Source organism: Labrus bergylta, chromosome 16 (genome assembly GCF_963930695.1).
Source record: "Labrus bergylta chromosome 16, fLabBer1.1, whole genome shotgun sequence".
Lineage (NCBI taxonomy): Eukaryota > Metazoa > Chordata > Actinopteri > Labriformes > Labridae > Labrus > Labrus bergylta.
The window spans coordinates 13,974,246-13,996,528 of NC_089210.1; the positions used below are offsets into that span (position 1 = coordinate 13,974,246).

At 39.0% G+C, this 22,283-nt stretch overlaps 1 protein-coding gene across 14 annotated transcripts in view; it reads left to right on the forward strand.

The window, feature by feature from the left end:
• caskin1 (CASK interacting protein 1) overlaps nucleotides 1–22,283 on the forward strand; it is a 93,012-nt gene that overhangs the window by 48,578 nt on the left and 22,151 nt on the right. For 6 of the 14 annotated variants that reach the window (XM_065964307.1, XM_065964306.1, XM_065964314.1 and 3 more), the window contains exons 3-12: nucleotides 7,984–8,081; nucleotides 8,313–8,461; nucleotides 11,428–11,523; nucleotides 11,630–11,760; nucleotides 13,225–13,333; nucleotides 14,731–14,839; nucleotides 15,466–15,560; nucleotides 16,135–16,176; nucleotides 16,696–16,813; nucleotides 19,827–20,072. In XM_065964307.1, the coding sequence (XP_065820379.1) occupies nucleotides 7,984–8,081; nucleotides 8,313–8,461; nucleotides 11,428–11,523; nucleotides 11,630–11,760; nucleotides 13,225–13,333; nucleotides 14,731–14,839; nucleotides 15,466–15,560; nucleotides 16,135–16,176; nucleotides 16,696–16,813; nucleotides 19,827–20,072 (1,193 nt within the window). The remainder of the gene's footprint in view (nucleotides 1–7,983; nucleotides 8,082–8,312; nucleotides 8,462–11,427; nucleotides 11,524–11,629; nucleotides 11,761–13,224; nucleotides 13,334–14,730; nucleotides 14,840–15,465; nucleotides 15,561–16,134; nucleotides 16,177–16,695; nucleotides 16,814–19,826; nucleotides 20,073–22,283) is intronic. The other 8 variants (XM_065964311.1, XM_065964312.1, XM_065964317.1 and 5 more) reach the window with 5 other exon arrangements.

Here is a 22,283-nt window from a genome sequence, read left to right on the forward strand (position 1 = left end):
GTGTGTGTATAAGTGGTTGGGAAAAAGGGGAATTGTATGTGGGGCTGTGTGTGTGAAGGTGTGAGCGAAAACTGGGCCTACCACACCAAAAAGTGAGGCAGAACCTGTCCAGTGACCACAAGGTGCCTCTCTCTTCAGATCCAGGTGGGAAGGCTCGCCATCTATTTCACTGGACGGGTTACCAGAACAATCCAACAAACAAAAAAACCTGACCGATCTCTGTGAGTGAACTGAGCAGACGCAAAATACGGCAACGCCCAGTAATGCCACGGGGTCTCTTCCTCCCTGTTATCCTCAGCAGAATCCACCCTAAATGTATTTCCTAGTTCCCTCGTTTAATTCAGACTTCAGTCACTTCAGCTCCGACGTTATGCCCTCTCTACACACATAACGGACACAGCACCCTGCTACGCACAGACCTGAACAGGTGGGCAGGACCAACCGCCGTTGGTGGCCTCTGATTGGCCTCTGATTGGCCGAAACGACAGTCACCCTGTTTTCAAACAACCCCATTGGGTGAAAACACGAGAACTAACATCTGATTAAAACGAGTATAAAATATAAAATAGACAATAGAAATACTCCACACCATTTCTTAAGCAGAATCATTAGGGTGTAATAATTCAAAATGTAATAGTCTGTTTTTCATATATACATATGGTACCAAACATACAAGAAGCAGTTCATGTGTTTCTATGTGGACGCATAGAATCAACCCAAAATGTTCTGGTTTATGAGAACACAAGTCAAACCTCCACGAAGATACCAAAGTAACATTGTCCATACTGTTAAGATAATCTTGACATATATGATATTGTACTTCTTTAAAAAAAAACACACACACACACACTAAAATACCTATCAGGATTTTTTTCTGCATTTTTAGCTTATTTCATCTTACCTCTTAATGTGCTGTGATGTAATGACAAAGCAGGACATTGCTAGATAAACTAAAAAAACCAAATGTTTCGCTATTTAAAGTGTAGCAATCTAAGCTGTCTTTCATATAATAGACTTGTATTTCAAAGAGTTAGGTCTAAACCAGCTCTTTTTGCAAAGTGTCCTCAGATAACCTTTGTATGGAAGCCCTAGAAGGACATGCATCCAAGAAATTTTCTAACTCGGTTTTCCTGAATAAGTATACATTCTGGTTGTTTTCTCAAGATCTCAAATGATCTCGTGATCCTTGGCAACATCGCTGGTTTACCCATGATAATTGAGTTCATTTCAGTCATTTTATCAAGCTCCCGACAACGATAACTTGTAATCATGGGAAAACCAAGGTTATCTGGAGACAAAGACATAAATAAGTCTAGATCACAAAAACAACCACAAATTACACGTTTATACAGAAATATTGAGTTAAACAAAATGGATGGATACATGTCCTCTTCGAGCTTCTCTTACTTTTGTTATCATATTGCGCTATTTAAATACAAATTGATTCATTTATTGATTGATACATTTCGTTTTGAGTTGGACTGGTAACATCCTTTTTAATAACTTGTGATTTTACATTGTTTCTTTTCCTTTACTGTCAGTGTCAAGTCCATGTTGGACCGTACCACTTTTGAATAGGGGTTGTTTAAACCTCTACTAGCAACTTAGCATGTGTCATTCATTGTTAGCACACAGTTGCAGAAGAATCGCACTAACTTAATAGAATCGTATAACAAATCATGATAACGATTTAAAAATAGTCTGTGGACAAAAAGATAACTTTGTTGTTGGTTTGCTGTTTTGTGTTCTCAGCGATCCTTAACCAGCTAAAGAGGAAGTAATGAGACTATCAAAATAACCTTTCTTTTCAACCCCTGAGGCTAAATGTATTTATGAGATGCCTTTTAACATTTGAGTCATCGTAACACATAAATCAGTTTCTGACAATCTGGCCGTGAGCTCCTAGATTGTGAAAGAACATTGTACTAGAATAGATTGTCACCTTGTTCAGCAGTGGTTAAATGACTTCTTGTTTCCATGATCACTTCTCTGGGGTATTTTAACACTGATTTCATGTTTAAAAAGGAGCAGCAGAGACATCATAAACACATAACTCCCTGTCAGATGTTATGGAGTCTGTGTTTTATGGACAGTTAACACCATGGGACACACACTCCCAGGCAGAGCGGCAGACTCTGGTTAGTAAAGAACAGACAGAACGACACGATACACGAGCAAGGAGAACAAGAACTGGTACGACATACTCACACGCCTGAGAACACACCAGCAGATGGGAGGAAGAGAGCGGTAGATTTTGTCTTCCTGTCCATTGTGTGATTGCTGGAGCAGTATGTTTTTGGAGAGCCATGGGAGGCATCAACATTTCCCATTTATGAAATTGGGTCAAATTGTTTTTACATAATATAAGATAGCAGGGGAGACCCGTTGTTAAGCTGAAATATGCAGCAAGGGTGATCTAGCTAGTCAGGTATACACATAAACATATATAGGGTACATAAACCGAGTGAGAGGAGCGTAGGAGAAAGTCGTGCCGAATTTAAAAGCATCACAGGAGACAGAGATGAGCAGCACAGCTATGTAAACAGAAGCAGCTGGTCAGAGGGATTGAAGAAGCAGGATATGAAACACAGTTTGGATTCTGAAATGGAGATGCATTAGACATGGGTTCAGAAGCAGTGTGATTAAAGATGTTCGTGTAAGTTTGTGAGTTTTTTTCATGAAACTCGTGCTCTCACGTGACCTCAAAGCACCCTTCACGGTCATTGGTGTCATGATTCTAAAAAAGTCTTTGGGATGGTTTAATAATCCGATTTCTTGTGCTTGAATCTTATTTGTTGGTTTGTATACACACAGCTGTTAGTTTGAAGGAATGACATTGTTTCTAGTATCACAATTATAATCACCAACCACCATGAACAGACTGGCAGAGTTTGCAATCATCTATACAATTTGTACAAACTTCAAATCATAACCATGCAAAAAAAAGAAAAAGAAAAATGGAAATTCATTTTTTTTCAGGTTTTGCTCATTTTGTTTATTTCCTCTACTAAGCTAAGTTATAGCTTTGTATTTTAAGCACACTGGCATGAAGATGGTGTTAATCTTCTCCCCTCACTCAGGGAAAGATCGAGAACTATAATAATAATAATACAATTATGATTATTATTATTATATTAAGACTGCTAAAACGTCAAACTTTTCTCCAAAGAAATCCAGGGATTTGTACTTATCTGCTTCCAAATGACCAAATGTTATCCCTCTTGTTCAGGGGCGATTCTACAGTCTTTCGGGGCCCTAGGCAAACATGAATTTGGGGCCCCTCCAACCACCATTATGTCCGCCAGTATTCCAATGCTTTTCTACTTTCTTTTTTCAATCCCAGACAGACTGTTCATTTTACTTCAGTGACTTTCATTGACAAACTTTGGTTTTCACAGGAGTAATGCTTGAATTTATAAGCAGCGCAACAAGAGTGAGTGCTGTCAGGTTTAAGGAGGCTAAGGAGGTTTCCTACTGTCATTGCACCATTTGAACATTTTGAGCTACTGCTGCGGTTTTAACTTTGTCAGCCCTCGGGGGGCCCTTACAGGCCTGGGGCCCCAAGCAGTTGCCTGTCTTGCCTGTTGACAAGCAACCCCTTCTGCTCTTGCTTTTATAGCACCAAAGAACAATCAAAAGCATAAAGGTTGATGGTTTCTCATGTTTAGCTAAAAAACATTTTGTGAACCTAAAGGCTATTGTCTGACAATAGGAGCAACGGCCAAATTTTGTGTGAAGCATTTTGATGGTGCTTATGTAATGGACTTTTGACCACTTCTTTAAGTTGCCGTTGTTCATACTCTGACGAGCAACATAAGATGCAAAAAAGGTTGTTGAAGATGAGAGGCAACGTCTAAGAGTGGATTATTAGCTGCAGCTGCATGCAGATATCTGTACATAGCTGAATCGTCTTCAGTGTTTCCTTTAGGTTTACAGCGTTATATATATATATATATATATATATATATATATATATATATTTTATTTATTTTTTATTTTATTTTTTTTTTTTTTTTTTTTTTTGCTTGACCTTTGGGGAGGGGGGGGGGGGGGCGGACCAGGGAAACACTGGCCTTAGATTACCAATACATCCTGGGATTGAATTACGCCCCATGTGTTGTGCCTCTTTTACTTTCCCTGTATATTGACAAATTAATCCAGCTGAAATGCAAGCAGACAGTAATACTCTGACTACTAACAAAAACACTTCTGACAACCCAAATTGTGTCGTTGCCTTCAGATTTCATCTTTCTATACATAATCTGTAAGTAGAAATGAGTTACTAAAGAATTAGATCAAGTCTTTAAAAAAAAATCTTCTCACACATCTGCCCAGAAAAAGGGCACTTTGGGTTAACTTTCCTCTACACACTTGTTTTCCTGAAGTGAGAGACACAGTATAGAGATCTGTCACGGGTTGATGAAGAGTGACTGATTTATAAAAGGGAAGAGAGAGGAGACAGAGTTGGTGGCATATAGAGGAAAGAGACAACCTGAGAGGAAGGATGATGGAGCCACAGAGGGGAGAAGTTCAACTGTCAAAGGCTGAGGAGGGAGGTGAAGATGTGCAAGAGAGCAATCTGAAGGAAGACTAGAGTAAGAAAAGAAGGAAGAGTAGAGAAAGGAGTAAGAGAAGGAGGCATAAATATTGCATGGTAGCTTTTACTACTTGGCAAGATTGAGGGCTTCCCTTCCCTTCCCCTTCCCCTCCCCCTCCCACTCTACCATACATGCATCCCCCTGCCACACTCTGCAGGGCTGCTGCACACACACACACACACACACACACACACACACACACACACACACACACACACACACACACACACACACACACACACACACACACACAGAATGCCGGGTGCAGCTTTGTGTAACTGTATCCCTGTTTAACCCTAGAGGGAACGCGAGGGGAAGAAGATTGCTGAAATGCAGAAGTGGGTTATGACACATACACAGTGAGAACACTCCTCCGACTGTTTGTTGTGATAAGAGGGTTCAACGTGCCACTGTCAAGGATAGAGCTGCTGGAAAGTCCAATGACGCTAACGTCTAACAGCATCATTGGACCTTAAGGGAACACGTCATGCTGTACATACAGAAACCAGCAGAGGTGTAATGGTGTGTAGGGTTAGGTCTGAGATATACTTGCTTGTAACTATGCCTTCGTGTGTTCATGATGGCTGTGCACATCCTCGTACATTAAAGCTGTGCAGGGCAGTGTAGAGGCAGAGGAGATGTGACAGGGTCAACACAGGCAGCAGGGACAACAGTGGCAGAAAGTTTGGAAGACTATTTCATTGCTACTGCACAGTGACAAACATTCCTGTCAAAATAGCTTGCAACAGATACAGTTTAAGAAACATTTTAGAAACTGACGTGGAAACCTGCTAAATAAATGGAAACAGGGCCAATGGTTTGTTTTGTCCAGCTTACATTCCACCCATTGGCGCTGCTGTTGCTTTTTCCTCTGCGATCTAAGAAATAACATAATAAGAACCTCCTTACGTGTCGCCATGTCTGTAGTTGACATCCCACGGTAGTTGCATAAGGCCTGAGCTCTCTCGTGTGCCCTTCAGACGTGTCCTCCAGTAACATGCTGCAGACACAGCTGGCTATGGGTTAGAAAACAAGGTGAAAGGTTGGGTACATCTCTAGCCTTAGGGTTAGGGTTAAGTCTCTGGCCTGTAACCACCTCTGGTAGTGGTTCCCATTAAGAATGTGATGGATTTTTAGTAGAAAAGATCCCTTGCAAGTTATTTTGTGGATTTCAAGAACAAAGTTTTTATTTTAAAGAACTTTTAAAGATTAGTGAACAATAATCAAGCTTTACCTTACCCTGTACTGTAGGTTGAGCCTAATTAGCATCAATTGATTTTAACTGGTATGGGAGCAATTGTTATCAAATCATTTTTCTTTTCTTTTTTGCAATTTATTTTTCATTTAAAGATAATAAATTGAAGGATTGCTCTGTTATTAGTAAAAAAAAAAAAAAAAAAAATTACATCAAGAAAGACCTCAGATTGAATCGGGGTACAATGCTGGAAATACACCACGGTCAATTACATGATAGAGGATGTATTTCATTCAGACAGCTAACGTTTGGTTCATTTAAAATATTTATTGCAGCAGAGCATATTTCTTTTAATTTACATGCTGAAATTTGAGGAGCAAGCTCATACCTACTCCAGCAGCTTAAATGAGCCTACAGGTAGATGCTAGCTGGTAATGAAAGAGTAGAGGAAGGGACAGTGAATTGAAAAGAGGTGTTGTCAGGTGATTGTTGAGGTGGGGGCATCTCAAATGTGAAATCAGTGCAGCTCAAGTTGACTGCAGCTCACAGGTATCGCCTCATACTGTATATTTATTTTATTTGGGTACATTTATTTTTCTTTAATCTCATCTACCAAAAGCTAGGACGGAAAAAAGTATTCTAAAAAACAAGGTTCACTGAGAGGAATGAGAGTCTGTTTAGACATCAAGTGATGGTACTGTGCATCTGTCTCAATGAGCAGAAATATAGCACTCTGTCAGCAGAATCTCTTTTGTAGCTGATTACAGCTGGAAGCTGGAGACCAGCTATAGCCTGGTTCTGTCCAAAGGTATAACCTTTCCTTCTCACATTGTTAATTCACCTTGTCTAGGTGTAGGTGGAAGGTGAACATGAGTCATATTTAAAAATGAGGACAAATTCCCCTACGCTCGGTGGAGATGAGCCTTCCGCCCTGTTTTTAACATCGTCTTTGTAAAGTATGTAAGCACAAAATTTAGAGGATGCCGTGCTGATGTAGAAACTGCAGCTGAATCAATGTTTCAAAGCAAAGCGTTTATGTGCAATGGAAGTTGCTTGCTTGTGTTCAGACGTGGCACTGCACAGCTGACTCAGTTTCCTATTTTCACTTAATGACATTAAGCCTATATTTATCTACTTTTCTATCAACAGTTCAAGGTCAATTTAAGGTTCATGTAGATTTAAGTTAAACTTGGCTCACATTATACTCTCGAGTATTAACATGTAGTAGAAATTCATCAGGGTGAGGACAGCAGCAATATGTATAAGAGTATATGAGAGGATTTCACTGTTCCCCATCACTCAATATATCATGTTTTATCTCTTTTCTGTATAAAGATTTATTTTTTGAGTTTTTATGCCTTTATTAGAGAGACAGTACAGTATATATAATCGGAAATCGGGGAGAGAGAGAGAGAGTGAGGAATGGCATGCAGGAAAGGAGCAACAGGACAGCCCCAAACCAGGACCTCCTGTGAAAAACATTAGACAAGAGCTAACATTGATAACGACTCTGGTTATTGCATTATATTCACCTTAGTTAAATGGGTCGTCAGTTAAAGGCGGGAATCCCTTTATAAAGCGTTCTGTAACGACCTGTGGCCATAACCATAAATCTCAAAAGAGAGGAGTCAGAGAAAGGATAAAGGAGTGACATGAGAGTCTCTGAGACACAGAAGGATCTTTTTTTTTGTTTTTAAGTGTGTTTATGTTTTCTGTTGTCGTCCTCAGGTTATGTCATGCTTCCACCCACTATACCCCTTTTTCATGCTTAACAATCGAGGCTGACATATTAATCTCATGTACTCTGCAGACACCCTCTGGTATCACATACACACGCACAATGGCACACACTCACACTGTATCCTTTTCATTACATAATACCTTTTCCCTTGTGTATGATTTTTCATCTCCCACCATCCTATGTGAGATATTTGCTCCTAATCCTCTACTATTTAAATCTATTTGTCATGCTAAGCTTTGCCATTATGACTGACCTGTGTGTATATGTATTTGTATTGTGGATGTGTTTGTATGTGTAGGTGAGATAGAGAGAGTGAGCATACACATTCATGTTCTACTTTGAATGGTTGTTTGTTACTCAGACAAACGTTCAATTAATGTTGACAAAATGACTTTAAAAATACTTCTAATTAAAAAAAAACAACTTTATTTGTTAATGTTTGTATTTAGGTTTTCTCCGCTGCATCATGCATCACTCAATGGGAACCTGGAGCTCATCACTCTGCTGCTGGAGTCACAGGCTGCTGTGGACATCAGAGACCAGAAAGGTGAGGGGAAATGCATGCACACACACACACACACACACACACACACACACACACCCACACACCCACACACACAAACACAGGCATAAAAACGAATCTAAGTACAATCAATGCAGAGAATAACTGCGTTTGTTGACCTCTACCATGTGAATAAATGTGATCAAAACCATCATACATCTCATTGAGTGATAGCCGGCGTGTTTTACTGTTCATGTGTGTGTGTATCTTTATGAGCAGGTATGCGGCCGCTGCACTACGCTGCCTGGCAGGGGAAGGCGGAACCTATGAAGATGTTGCTGAAATCTGGTTCATCTGTCAACGGCCAATCAGATGAAGGACAGATTCCTCTCCACCTGGCAGCGCAGCACGGCCACTACGACGTGGTGAGTGAAGAAACAGCGATTCTTTCAAAAGAAGGAGCTCAGAGTGGAGGTTGAAGGGAGTTTGTTTTTAATGTTAAAAAAAAATTAAAAATACACACATCACAATCAATCACAGAGAGTGATATATGTGATTGTTTTAAGGGCCAGAAAAGATACTTGTGCAAGTCCAGAACAATCTGAAAAGAGATATGAGGAACCGCTTTTGTCTACAGGAGTCACCTAAACTGACAGAAATGAAATTTGTTCACGAGGTTTGAATAGCAGCATGTTCCTAAATTGCGAAATGCCATGTCCTGGTGTATCTGGAAGCTTGCACATATTTTTCTTATTCTCATAAAAAATGCCCCTTTAATGGCCATCTAAAAGCATGAGACTGCAGGTCTGTGTGCACACAGCACACACACAGAAGTCACTCTGGATAGCAAAGAGAATTCGAGAGATATCCAGAATGCCCAAATTAGAGCGCCAAGTTAGAAATACTGAAGTAGTTTTAAATGTAGTTCCATACAGGCGGATTTGATTACATGATATAAAAGTAGCATCAGTAGTGGATATGAAAGAGACTTCAAACAGATACATCAGATTATATCTGTAGTACAGACAGTACTGTCATCAGAAACGATGTGCATTAAATCAGAACAGGACGTAAACCAGATGAAGTAATACATTGTTAAATTAGGGGGAAAATGGAAACAGAGGAGAGACACTGGCCATATCTCATATCTGACAGAAGCCTACGCTTAGCCTAGTCTAAAAGTTGAAACTGTCAAATGACAGAACATGTGACAGAGTTGTCACATGCAAATCAAATTATGAATGAATTTGTTATTTGTTAGAAAGGGGAATCTTTCTTCTAATCACAGTAATGAGGTGGAAAGACAGCCTATCAGTGGTGGTCTTGACTGGTCTTGATTTTAAGTGAGCCTGGTCTTGAGACCAAGACCAATTTCGAGTACTACTCTGTAGTGTTCTACAATTTTGTTCTCAGCTAAAATACCATCTCTAATATAAACTGGTGATGGTCAGGACCTTCTTAAAAACGGTCAGTGGGTTTTAAGAACAAATTTCTTCTTATGAACGATTAAGAATCTTTGGTTTGCGCCTAAATACAATCAGGGAGAGTCAGCACAGTGGCATTGCAGGCTTGCCAATGCCGGCTTGCCAATGCTACAACAATGATATATAGCATACTTACTCCAGCACCTTAAATGCTCTACAGAAAAGCAACACTCAGCATTCACTGGCTGAGGGACCCCTTCTTCAATTTGATTAAACACACATGATTTACACACGGTAACAAACCCTGAGTGAGGGCAAATTAATCAAAAATTACTGAAACTGTACAGACCGTAGTTTGAAAAATCAAAGATTATAACATCCAGTAAGGCACAGAAGAGACGTTAGAGAGACATTTGCTTTAAAGAGAAGGACGGCCAGACCATGTTTTAATCTGAGACAAGAGAATTTAATTTGGCATGTCTTCTAATTTGTTCCATTTTCAAGGTTTATTAGAAAACTGAAAGCACATTGAATTAATTCCTTTGGTTGAGGGAATTTATCCTTTTAAGTCTTTTACCACTGTTACCAAGCTCTTCTTACACTCCTTGTCACAGTGCTGTTCTCTGGTTACCGCACAGGCTCAACCAACAGGGATTTATTCTCTTTTGCTCATCTAAAAAACAGCAAGTCTCTGCTTTTTTTTCAAGAGATAAAGAGCTTGCTACAGCTCTCTCTGTCACTTCCATTATGTATTTTTTATTAACTAAACACAGACTATGCTAGATATTTAATAAGACAACAGGCTTGTATTGTAATAAATGTGACATATTAATGTGCTGCTTTCTAATATGTGTATCAGCCCTACTTTCCTGAGGACATCTGAAATGCTTTTGATTTTCAACACAGCATGACATATTTTCTGAGCAAGCGTTTGGGGTTTCCTGTAATGTCTGTGTCTCTGTAGCTTTTCATGCTTGTGTATAATTTACATGAATATGTGTTTTTATAATCACAGTGTTTTGTACAGTGCTTGGGCATTGTCCAAGAAAAAAAAAACCCTTCCCTCTTACTCGTTGCTGCGTCTGCAAGCTTCCATTTTTCATACAGTAGGCATTCAATGCAAGCAATGACAGATGAACTACTTATTCAATTTCCTGTTAAAAAAAATGGGTCCTTGATTTCAGACTAATGTTATAATTTTAGACTTTATTGAGCCCGCAAGGGGAAATTCGTTTTTACACTCTGTCTAGTGAACATGCTCCACAAACATAGGCCGAAATACACACACATGCTCAAACAGGATTCTATGGACCTGCACTAATGGAGAGGTGTCATAGTGAGGGGGCTGCCCACAGCGAGCGCTCCAATGCTCAGGAAGTGGACTGGCACCTCTCCAGCTACCAGACCAATTTCCGGACTTGGTCCGTGCCGGGACTTGAACTGGCAACCCTCTGGCTCCCCTACAGACCGCCCCTTATTAAGCTAACTTTGGTTACTCTTAAGTCAGTGTATCAGGATGATTGTCATCTTTTAAAAGGTCTAATAAGTGTATGTGTTTTAAATTGATATGTCTTCCTCCTTAAAGTTGCTCTAACTTAGGTTTCTTTGTTGGTAACATCAATTTAGGAATTTTTTTTTTTTTACAAACAACCCCTGTAACTCTCTTTACATGCTTTTTTTTTAACATACCAATGAAAGAGAAACTGAATGCTCGATCACTATGCCATGAAGCCAATGATAAGCTAGGTTTGACAATGCCTGCATTAGAAGAGTGTTAATAAATAAGTTGATTGGCGACTTCAAATATGTTATAGGTGTGATTGTGATTGCTTGTATGTTAATATGTGTTAGCCTATAGGGATAGGCTGACTTTGTTGACCTTTTCAGGATGTGCCTTGTGTAAATAAGGGTGAAATGTATTTTGATACATTTCCATCTGTGTGTTTGGTTTGTGTTTTCATCATTAGTCGGAGATGCTGCTGCAGCACCAGTCCAATCCTTGTATTGTGGACAACGCAGGGAAAACACCTCTGGACCTGGCCTGTGAGTTCGGCAGAGTTGGGGTAAGAAGTAGATTTATTTGTGTAAAAAAAAATAAAAATAAATAAAGGACAAATCTGCATAAAAGGTCAAATGTCTTTCTTATGTCCTGTGTGTGTTTGTATGTAGGTGGTCCAGTTGTTGCTGTCCAGTAACATGTGTGCTGCTTTACTGGAGCCCAAAAAAGGAGACACCCATGACCCCAATGGGACATCTCCGCTGCACCTGGCTGCCAAGAATGGACACATAGACATCATCAGGTACACACAAACAGACTCACACACAGACTCACACAACCATCCACAAATACAGAGAGGTCCACATCTCACAAACAAACTGCTTCTAATGAATCGCTGGCTTTAAAGAGTCCACCTGAGCTCGCTGAGATAACAGTTATATAACATAACAGAGGAACAGCGTGATCCAATTACCTCAAGGAATAATAAAACACATGTGTACAGTGATGCAGCAGTCAGATGAGCCTTAATTGTTTTATAAACTGGAAACTGCAGATTTGGCACCCTGTCCCACTAAATGTCAACTCATTATAATCTTCTCTTGACTGGGAAGTGTGCCTATTTTTTGTTTATGTTGTTGCAAAAGAGAGCATCATGCCAAAGTGTTTTTTGTTGCCAAGGTGATGTCATTATTTAGCACAAAGCTTCTGGATGGAGTAGGACAGTGTGCCGGGGCAAATAAACACTCACAACAAACTCCAGTAATTTTCCTTTCATTACTTCCACCCATTTTTTAAGTCACTCATGGCATGTGTATATATTTGCTTGGCTTGGAAAATGATGCTACGGAGAATTGATAAAAGATGAGAGACGACTGCAACCAGGGGATCATAAGAGAGAAGCAGGGAGAGAGGGTTAGAAAAGTAATGAGAGCGAGATGGAGGGATGTTTATGACAGAATGAGGAAACAGAGAGAGAGAATGAAGCCTGTCGTAGTTGGTTCAGCCCGAGCGTGCCTCTCCAGAAGTGATTCTGATTAATGACACACCCACATGAACACACATACACGAACTCTAAGTTGCAAGATGTCAGAAAAAAATGTAATGTGCATTTTTTATTTCAACCTATTGTCTTCTTCCTGTCCTGTAAAGTTACTCAATATGTGTCAATGTCGGAGTGAATTAATCCACCAACCAGTTCAGCAGCTCTTTGAGGCATAATGTATTCAGTACTTAATGCTCACACCAGCATGCCAACATGCACAAAATAATAATGTACACATGCATGTTTATCATTTTATTGTTAGCCTGGGCTACATCTTAGTTTAGCTTGTTAGTGAGCTGCATGTCATCCCCCAATCTCTCTTTTCCCCATTTCCTGCCTCTCTTCAGTTACATTCAATCAAACGGTGCTTCATCTTTTTCACTCTCACTGTGTCTGCATCAATTTTTTATATGCAATAGTTATTTCAGGTATTCTGACTGTTTTTTTATTTTGATATACTTTATTCATCTCCTAGGGGAAATTTGGGTTTACAGTCTGTTATTTATGGGTTAGGGTCAGGATCATTTTATGGACTTTGTTGACAATAATCATTCTTTTTACTTTTGCATTTCCTCCCTCAACTCGTCACTTCTCCTTTCTCTTCTTTGCTATTATTTACTCTATTTTCCCTTTAAATGTCTCCCTGTCCTTTCTCTGTCATCTCTTTCTTTCCTTCCACTTCCACTTCCTTCCCTTCCTCTTTCCTGTGTCACCTGCTGTCAGACTGTTGATCCAGGCGGGCATCGACATCAACAGACAGACCAAAGCGGGCACTGCCCTGCATGAAGCAGCCCTGTGTGGAAAGACAGAGGCAGTGAGACTCCTGCTGGAAGTAAGTGGAACTGAACTGACAGCCTTGTTGCATTGACTCCTGGGCTTAGATTCATTTAAAGGAACATTACAACCTTACTTGGATTTTTACATCCTCACTGTGTGATATCCATTTGAGTTGTACTGCTCTTGAATGCATAAAGGTTAAGCAGTATCTATCAATTTAAAACTTCTCCCATACAGGCTTTGATTCCACAGAATGCTGCAGTACTTTTACCCTCTGAAAAACATGAAAACACATCAGAGGGATATTTTGTACTTTTTCATTCTCTACATTGACACTTTTTGATGGGTGTAGTTTTTAGTAATGCTGATTATTCTATATAAGTATGCCAATATGTCCTCAAAAGCTAAGGCCTATATGAATTTAAAAACAAAAAAGGGCTTAATGTATCCATTGTAAGAATATTGAATTAGGTAATTGTACTTAGTTTAACATTTTCTGCTAACTTCAACTTTTTAGCTTAAATGAAAAAGCTATCACATGAAAATTGCTGAAGACAAACTGTCCAACGATTTTGAAAATGTCAGTGAAATAAATGTATTGAGACTATACTTAAATATAATTTTTTATAAAAGGTAAACCATTGTTGTTTATTTGACTACCTTCCTGCCTTTAAGTTGTCACCATGTCATTGAAAGACCCTCGTTTTCTCGAGATCCTTGGGAAGAAAAGCATAACTAAATGCTGTGGGAGTCTGAGGCCTGTTTGTGAAACAGCTCTTCTTGGCCATGTGATAATGTTGAGACAGAGTTATGAGAAATGTAGCTGAACTGCAAGACAAGAAAACGATTTAGCAGGGGCGCGCTGGTGGCGCAATAGTTAGGGTGCGCGTCCCATGTGTTGAGACTCTCGTCTGGAGCGGTAGGCCCGGGCTCGCTTCCACCCCTGGCCCCCTTCCGCATGTGACTCCCCGCTCTCTCTCCCTGGTTTCCGACTCTATCCACTGTCCTCCCTCTGCATTAAAGGCACAAGCCCAAAAATAAATCTTTAAAAAAAAAGAAAGAAAACGATTTAGCAAATGATTGATTTGTGATGGTGACTTTAAATGCCCCAGGGTTTATGAAAATAAGAGGGGCGATACCAATTGAAGAGCTTATGAGAATATTACTTTTTGTCATTTTACTCCCTGGCTGTGAAAGATTCAGCATGTTATATAGTCGTATATATATATTAATGAGGGAAGAACACATTGGATACTGAATATTGTTTTAGATCTTTTATTGAAATAAAACATGTTTGCCAATTTATTTAATTTGACTATAATGAAACATAAGTGACAGACTTAAGGGTTTTTGTTGTTCTTGTTGTTTTTGTGTTTTCTACATTTTGATCTGTCATTTTATATCTGTAAAAAAACAATAAATACCAATTCCATTTTATTTTCTCCTCTCCAGAGTGGTATCAACGCCGCAGTAAGAAACACCTACAGCCAGACGGCGCTGGACATTGTCTACCAGTTCACTGCAACACAAGCCAGCAGAGAGATCAAACAGCTGCTGAGGGGTAGGGTGTATGATGATGATAGGTGATAGTGATGAATGGTTGGAATGGCGGGATGGAGAAGATAGATAAGTAAAAACAGAAGAGAAGCTTCTTAATGGGAAAAGAGTAGAGAGGAATGTTTGTAGACTGAGATCATGGACAGAAACAAATGCAGGGAAAGAGTCACAGAGAAAGTTAGCTCAACTCATTTTGGGAAATTCAATTCATTCCTTCCGAGAGTTAGAGAAACAGATCTCTGCCACCCTTATGTTAGTATGTGAGTATGTTATATATGAGTCCACTGCATGGGCCTGTTTAGATTTTGTCTAGAGTAACAAATAGGCCCTAATACTAAATAAGTTATCACCTTATATCGTGTTTGTTGATATTGAACAGGAAATTGTTCCACCTTCTCATCTAACTCTCACTTCAAAGCATCCAAACATCAAACTGCTCCTGTAATAGTCTCCAACCACAGACTGTGTAAACTCTGTACATTGTTTTAATGGGAAAGTTGCAATAAAGAGGTTACAGTGTGTGATTAAGAGTCGCATATTGAAAAGTGACAGTATAGCATTGTGGCCCAAGAGACATTCTTCAAAACCTATACACAACGTTTGAATCTTTTGTCGCTTTCTGATTGGTAGATGCATCAGCAGCTCTTCAGGTTCGAGCTTTGAAGGATTACTGCAACAACTATGACTTGACCAGCCTCAACATCAAAGCAGGAGACGTCATTACGGTAACCCACACACACACACACACCCACAGACACACACACACACACACACACACACACACACACACACACACACACACGCAGGCACCAATCCTGACATTAAAATTGATTGTTGTTGACACTCAAGTGGTTAAAGGCAAAAGCATTTCTAGTATTTAGTTTAAAAAATATTAATTAATATGTAGTATTGTTTAGTTATTGGTTTCAATAGTTTCAGATTGTAAATGGTGTAACTTTCGCACAAAATGTAAAATATTTCAATATGGAACACAAAATTGTTTATAGGTGTTTTCTCCACTCTGAATGTTAATTATTGTCGAATGTTACCTCTTCAGGCCCCTGAAATATTGTTCAACTAAAACAATGTAAGAGGGAGTAACCACTTCTCTGTTGATCTGCTCTAACCTTGTATTCACATGGACCATGACGAGGGGTAACAAGTAAACATGAATGATATAACTCACTTACTGATACAGTCCAAATGTAGTACAACTACAGATACAACTACAAAAAAGATTGGACAGCACCTGTATGAGGCACGGCCTCTCTCATCCCACTTCCTTGTTCTGTTCCCTAGAGGGAGCTAAAGGTGCTACAAAGCTACACTGATGCAGATCAAGTATGGGGGAGTTATTTTAACAATATTCATTGCAAACATGTCTGTAATTAAACTGTATGCATAACTAGTGTGTAGCTAAAGTTCTGTCAAGCAGCTCTTTGCAGAGTCATGCATTCAGAAGCCTTCACAGCTTAAATGAAGAGTTTGTTTGTGCTTTCCTGAATCTTAAGTCATTGATATCCGTACTAGTTTGGTGGGATTTCTAATGAATATGCAGGAATGAGTAGTTTAAACCTCCCTCATTACAATGAATTTGTTCTACAAAAACATGTATTCTCTTGCTACATTGCAGTCAGCCAACAAGCCATGAATATTAATGAGCTTTTATACAGCCTTTGGGAACTTATTACAGTAATTAAAAGAAAGCGAAGCAGTGCCTCAGCTTCAGTTAAGAATGAAGGGATAAAAATATCTGTAAATATAATATTATTCAAAAGTTTAAGAAGTTAGCAGTATGAAATGAACCAATAACTGTGAGTGTAATTGAATGTCATGATTGTAAACAAACTTACTGCACAGGTTTTGGAGCAGCACCCTGATGGACGCTGGAAAGGCTGTATCCATGACAACCGAACAGGGAATGACCGAGTGGGCTACTTCCCTTCTACCATGGTGGAAGTCATCAGCAAACGCACAGGTGTGTGAGCACTTTGAAGTATGTGTGCATGTGAGTGTGTTGTGGCTAAGTGAGCGCAAGAGTTTCCCAAAAGTGTCCCGGAGATACATTAAACATGTCGATAAAAACGGCAAAAGAACTTGGAGAAAGAATGAAAACAAAGAAGAACAAGATGAAGAAGAAAAGAGAAGCTCTTATAAACCCCTGAATGTGGGCACTTAACTTGACTTTTTTATTGGTTAAACTTTTTGAGTGATTACAGGCTAGAATCAAAAGCCTTTCAGAGAATGTCAATGGAGCACAGTGGTGACGCACACCAAGCTTTCATCGCTGTGTTACTGTTGGCGGTATCTAAGTTTAATACTTGTGAACCATTTGAGTTACATATAACTGCACTACCACTTGTCTTAAATCAAACACATAGTTCTCATGAGTTCAGCCTGATATTAATAACATAGACACCATCATTTCACACTGGTCCCTGGCTGATGATCTCATCATTGCTAACACGTAGCAGTACCTGCTAAATGATTGTTTTCTTGTGTGGAATACAATGTCTGTGAGGTAAAAACCCTACTGTTAAAAAGGCAGTATATTATTAGCTTAGCATAAGGACTGTAAATACTTGGCTGGCTAAATAGTCAGAGGTATCAGTGTTGAAATGATACCATTTCATTTTGTAGACGTCAATGCATTTTTAGTTTTAAGTTGCTTTTGTGTATTTTTATTGAAGTCATAAAGTCAGCTTACAATCTATATGTGTACATCTATCACCCAGTGTGGGCCACTGGAAAGTATACAAGTTTACATCACTTCTGCATTGGCCTCACTTTTCAGACCTAGATGATATTTCCACTTCTTTTATACAGACAATTAATGAATAAGAAACTACCCACAACATCCTGTTATCTTAAAATGCATGTAGAGATATAAAACTAGAGAATGCAGCTAGCATGGCTTGGATTGGCTCCAGCACTTCAACAGCATAAGCAGTATAGATTGAGGATGGATGGATATCCCTTATACTACTCGCTCATGTACATTTCCAACAGGTTGTTTGCTAATCAAGAGAAGAGGAAGGGGAAACGATTATATTTTGTGTGTCTTCTGTATGTTTTTTAATGCTAGGCTGTTTATTGAACTCCCATATAATCTTAAAAACTCCTTTCTTCATTTAATGTCACCGTAATGAGCTTTTTGCCTCTCTGGTGAGAACTACAGAGCACATTCACATCCATCCCATCATCCCAAAGTTTCATGCACAAATTAGGCTCAGTCTGTTTTTTCTGTGTATTGGCGTCTGTCTTTAGGTCTGGTATGTCAGTTTCTCCATCTATGTATGTCTCTTGTTGTAAAAGGTCTAGTTGTCTCAGTCTGTATAACTTTCTCTTTGTAAATGTTTGGATCCACCCTCCATGATCAAAAGAAACTCACTCATCTCTGTCTTTTAGATGATCTCTCTCTCTCCTGTGGTTACCTTTCTGGACATCTATTCTTCCATCTCTTCTATCCTTGTGTAGTTCATTCACCACTATGCAACCTGCTCCAAGTCATAGTAAATGCTGTGATTGTTTCTCAACCACCTACAAGACTGTTGAGCCAGAGTTAGCTTCATAAAGCCCCTTTCCTTCAGTGTTCTTTGGGCATACATACGTAGTATAGAACAGCTGGATACAGTAGAAAACAGCTTGAAATCCCCTATTCAGCTTGCACAGCCATACTGACTAATCATGGCCGCACACACTTGGGGCTACAGCAGCTGTTTTAGCGAGAGGGTTCACTTACTTAACTGTTTTCATGCATTTTTAATCAGTTGTTGTACATCACATGTACAACAACTCTACTTTCTTTTCTTCTTTTCTTTTTACACAAATGAGGATGCTTCAGCAGATTTATTTCAACCAATACATTTTAACAAAGAACACCGATAAGAAAGAAAAACAAATAATTTCCCCCCGATATGGAATTTAAATTGAGCAGTTGCAACAGCAGCATGTACAGTCAAAACGAAACTGGATGGTCCAAATAAATGACATAATACTGAGTTCAGATAGGAAGAGTTTTGTCTTGACCTGCTTTATAACGTTAGATAACCTTTATTGTTATTTGGAGCTATATAAACAAAAATCATTGATTGATTGAAGTGTGAATACAAAAAGAGTGATGTAAAGGCTTTTAGCACAATGGCTTGCTGGCTTGTTTGCTTAGTGCACTGATTTTGATGATTTATGACCATGTTATCAAGAGTTGTGTGAAGGGTCACAACTTGAAATCCTTTTTTGATGAGTAGTAATTTAGCAACCAGTTGTATTGGACTACTGGAAGAGTGCACCAGTGAACACTACTTGATATGGCAAGTTGAATGACTCTGTTCAGATACTGTAACATAAATATTATTGTATGATAGTCGCAAATAGTAATGATTTGGCGGTTTTGCCAGATATGAGTCCAGTTAAACCAGCAAAGCAACAGGTGTTGCAGCGATGGAAACGGGCAACTGAACTGGTTCCGAAATAACTCATTTTACCCGACCTAAAATTACACAACATTTTCCAATAAACTCCACGAGCAACAACGTTGTAACAGTAGGATAAATATTGGAGATGCTTTGAGAGAGGATAGAACTCAGAAAAGTCCGATGCAGCGCTGGCTAAACACTGAAGCTTCCGTTTCGATGACATGGCAACCCGCTTGCACAGCTTTTTAAGCGGATTATCATAAATTTCTTCGCTGAAGCCTCCTTGCACCATTTCCACTCCCACTATTAATCACGTCCCCTTCTAACCTCTTAATATATTTCAATGCAACAACGCCCACATTTGTTCGTCCTCTCTCTGTCCTCATCCTTTGACATCAGCCGTGTACTTCACCATCTTATGTTCATTTGTTTAATTTTGTAACTTTGTTTTTAATTTCCTTTTTTTCCTCCTTTTTCTTACATGTAATTCTCTGTTCTGTTGTTTGTTTGTTACGTGGCGATGGTTCACTTGTTGGCTGGTTGTGTGTGTGTGTCGTCACGGTGGGTGTTATCCAGGTTTGGCCAGCACAGTCATTTGCACTCAACAGTTTCAAAAGATACCGCTGGTTCCTCCGGCGACGGTTGCCCCTGCCAACGCGGTAGTCAACGGCAACGACACCACGTTCCATCAGATCCATATCCTGCCTCCACCGCCTCCTCCTCCACCACATTCCCATCAGCCACTGCTTCCACTTTTCACTTCCTTTGGCTATAACAAGTCGCCCGTGACAAGCCCACTGGGAGACACACCCACTGGCCCAGGTACACACCCCCTTTTCATTATAATTATTATTATTATTATTATTATTATTATTATTAAAGCTTCAAGGGATGCTTTCCTCTGCTGAGTCTGATCTTGTCTGCCATTGATCTCTATTTCTGATTGGTCATGAAAAAATCCAATTGGTGTTGAAAATTAATTTGAAGAAGGCATGCTTTGAAGTTTTCTGTTATGGATCATTATTTATGTAATTTTTTATGTAATTGTGTTGCTCATACTATACTTTTATTTAACTGTTTTTGCTGTTGTCATCTCCATTCCTATAAATCAGAATCAGCTTTTAGACTAAAATCCGATCCAATGAATTTAGGGCACTTCTTTATTTTCTGATCAGAAATATCAGCTTATTCAACATGGGATGAAAGAATAAAGGATCACGATTTATATATCCTGCAATCTATAACATACGGCATTTAAAAAACATCCAAAAAGGTTGTTTTAATAGACTTCAATTTGAAGGCTTCTTTACTAGGATATATTTGTAATACAGAGCCATATTAAAGAAAAGTAAAGTCATGACATACTGTGAGATTAAAGTCGTAATTTTGTGAGAAAACGTTGTTACATTACAAGAATAAAGTCATCAAATATAAATAACTATAATGACATAATGTTAAATGTTGAATGCAGTTGTAATGTTACGAGAACACTCAGGTTTCCAACTAGAATGTGCATAAAGTGTGGCGTTCAAAATCTAGCTACAATGCTAACCAGAGTCATTCTCCTAGCTAAAATGGACATAACTTGCTAACATTAGCAATAGCTTATCATGGCTCTCTGAGGTGCTCTCCATGCCACACTGGTGATTCTGAAAACTGATGCTAACAGTGAAACATTCAGCATTAAGCTACAATACTTCTTCACCAGAGTTTTGCCTTACTTTGTAAATCTTGTAACCGCTTTGGCATTTCTTTGGCTGCAAGTGTTGCAGAATTTTAAGACAACACCTAAAGAATCTATTTGTTTGTAGTAGTTGACAATTTTGGCCAAAGTTACAATACTGCCCATTCTATTAAATAATCCTTTTGCCGATAAGAAAGAATCAGTAGCCTATGTGATTGTTGTGTGTATAACTGAGCATTTAACGTAGAGCTCTGTTCACCTGAGTTGGTTCATGCTTTTTGGTCCCTTGTTTTTATTATTTGCAGTTTTTTGTTTTTCTCCTTCCTTCTGTTTTTTTTCTTTTCTCTTCCCCTGTATCTCACCTTTGTCCCAACCACCAAGACAATCCAACCAGTTTTATGAACACAAATCCATCCTACTGTGCGCAACTTCCTCCCGACCACACTGTGAACCAGCTTATTTTCTGTTCTATCCACGTCGTTTGTGTTACTGTCATCCCTAATCATTTTAACACCACCTTTACTCACTTTGCACCAATACCCCTAATGTATGCTTGATTGAATGTGTGCTATGGAAGTAACAGGTAGAAGAATTATAGTGTACAGACACAATCTGGAAAGATAGGAGTTGTTGCTTTGATGGTTGTATTAGTTGGACATGTTAGACTTTTCTTACATTAACAGGTTATATTTTCTATCTAGGTAAAAAAAAGAAAACACTAACGACGTGTATCTGGAACAATGCTAATGTATTGTTAGCTGTTGTAAAGCCATGCATGAAGTCTTGAACACAAGGTTTTCAAAGTTAACGCTAAAATATTGTATTACATACAAAGATTAACAAGCTATAACATTAAAAGTAAAGCCTTATCTCAGTACATTATCAATGTGTTTGTCATCCTTGATGATTTGAAGGTAAGTTATTCACTGACTATAGACTGTACAACTGTGAATGGGCACCTTCACTGGCCACCATTTGTTCCCTCCATGAGATAAAATACTTGTAGACAAAAGTCCTTAAAAAACTCAGTCCAAAACTGACCACTGGGTGCAAAATAACAAGAAAACGTATGTAGTTTGGCTGATAACTAAAATCATGCCAGTATAATTATTAAGCATTAGCATTAATCATACTGTTTGACAATAACAGGGTTTTTTTTAAGTTGAAAAAATATGCAAATGAGAAAAAAGCCTGCTGGGTTGATCAATCCTGTGTTTGATGTCACTTGGAGGGATACAAAGTGGCCACAAGAAGGAGCTGCGGTATTACATGAAAGCAAATGAAACGATTAATGTGTGTGCTTCACTGGAGCAACTTTGGTTTACACATATAAACCTTTCATAAACCCT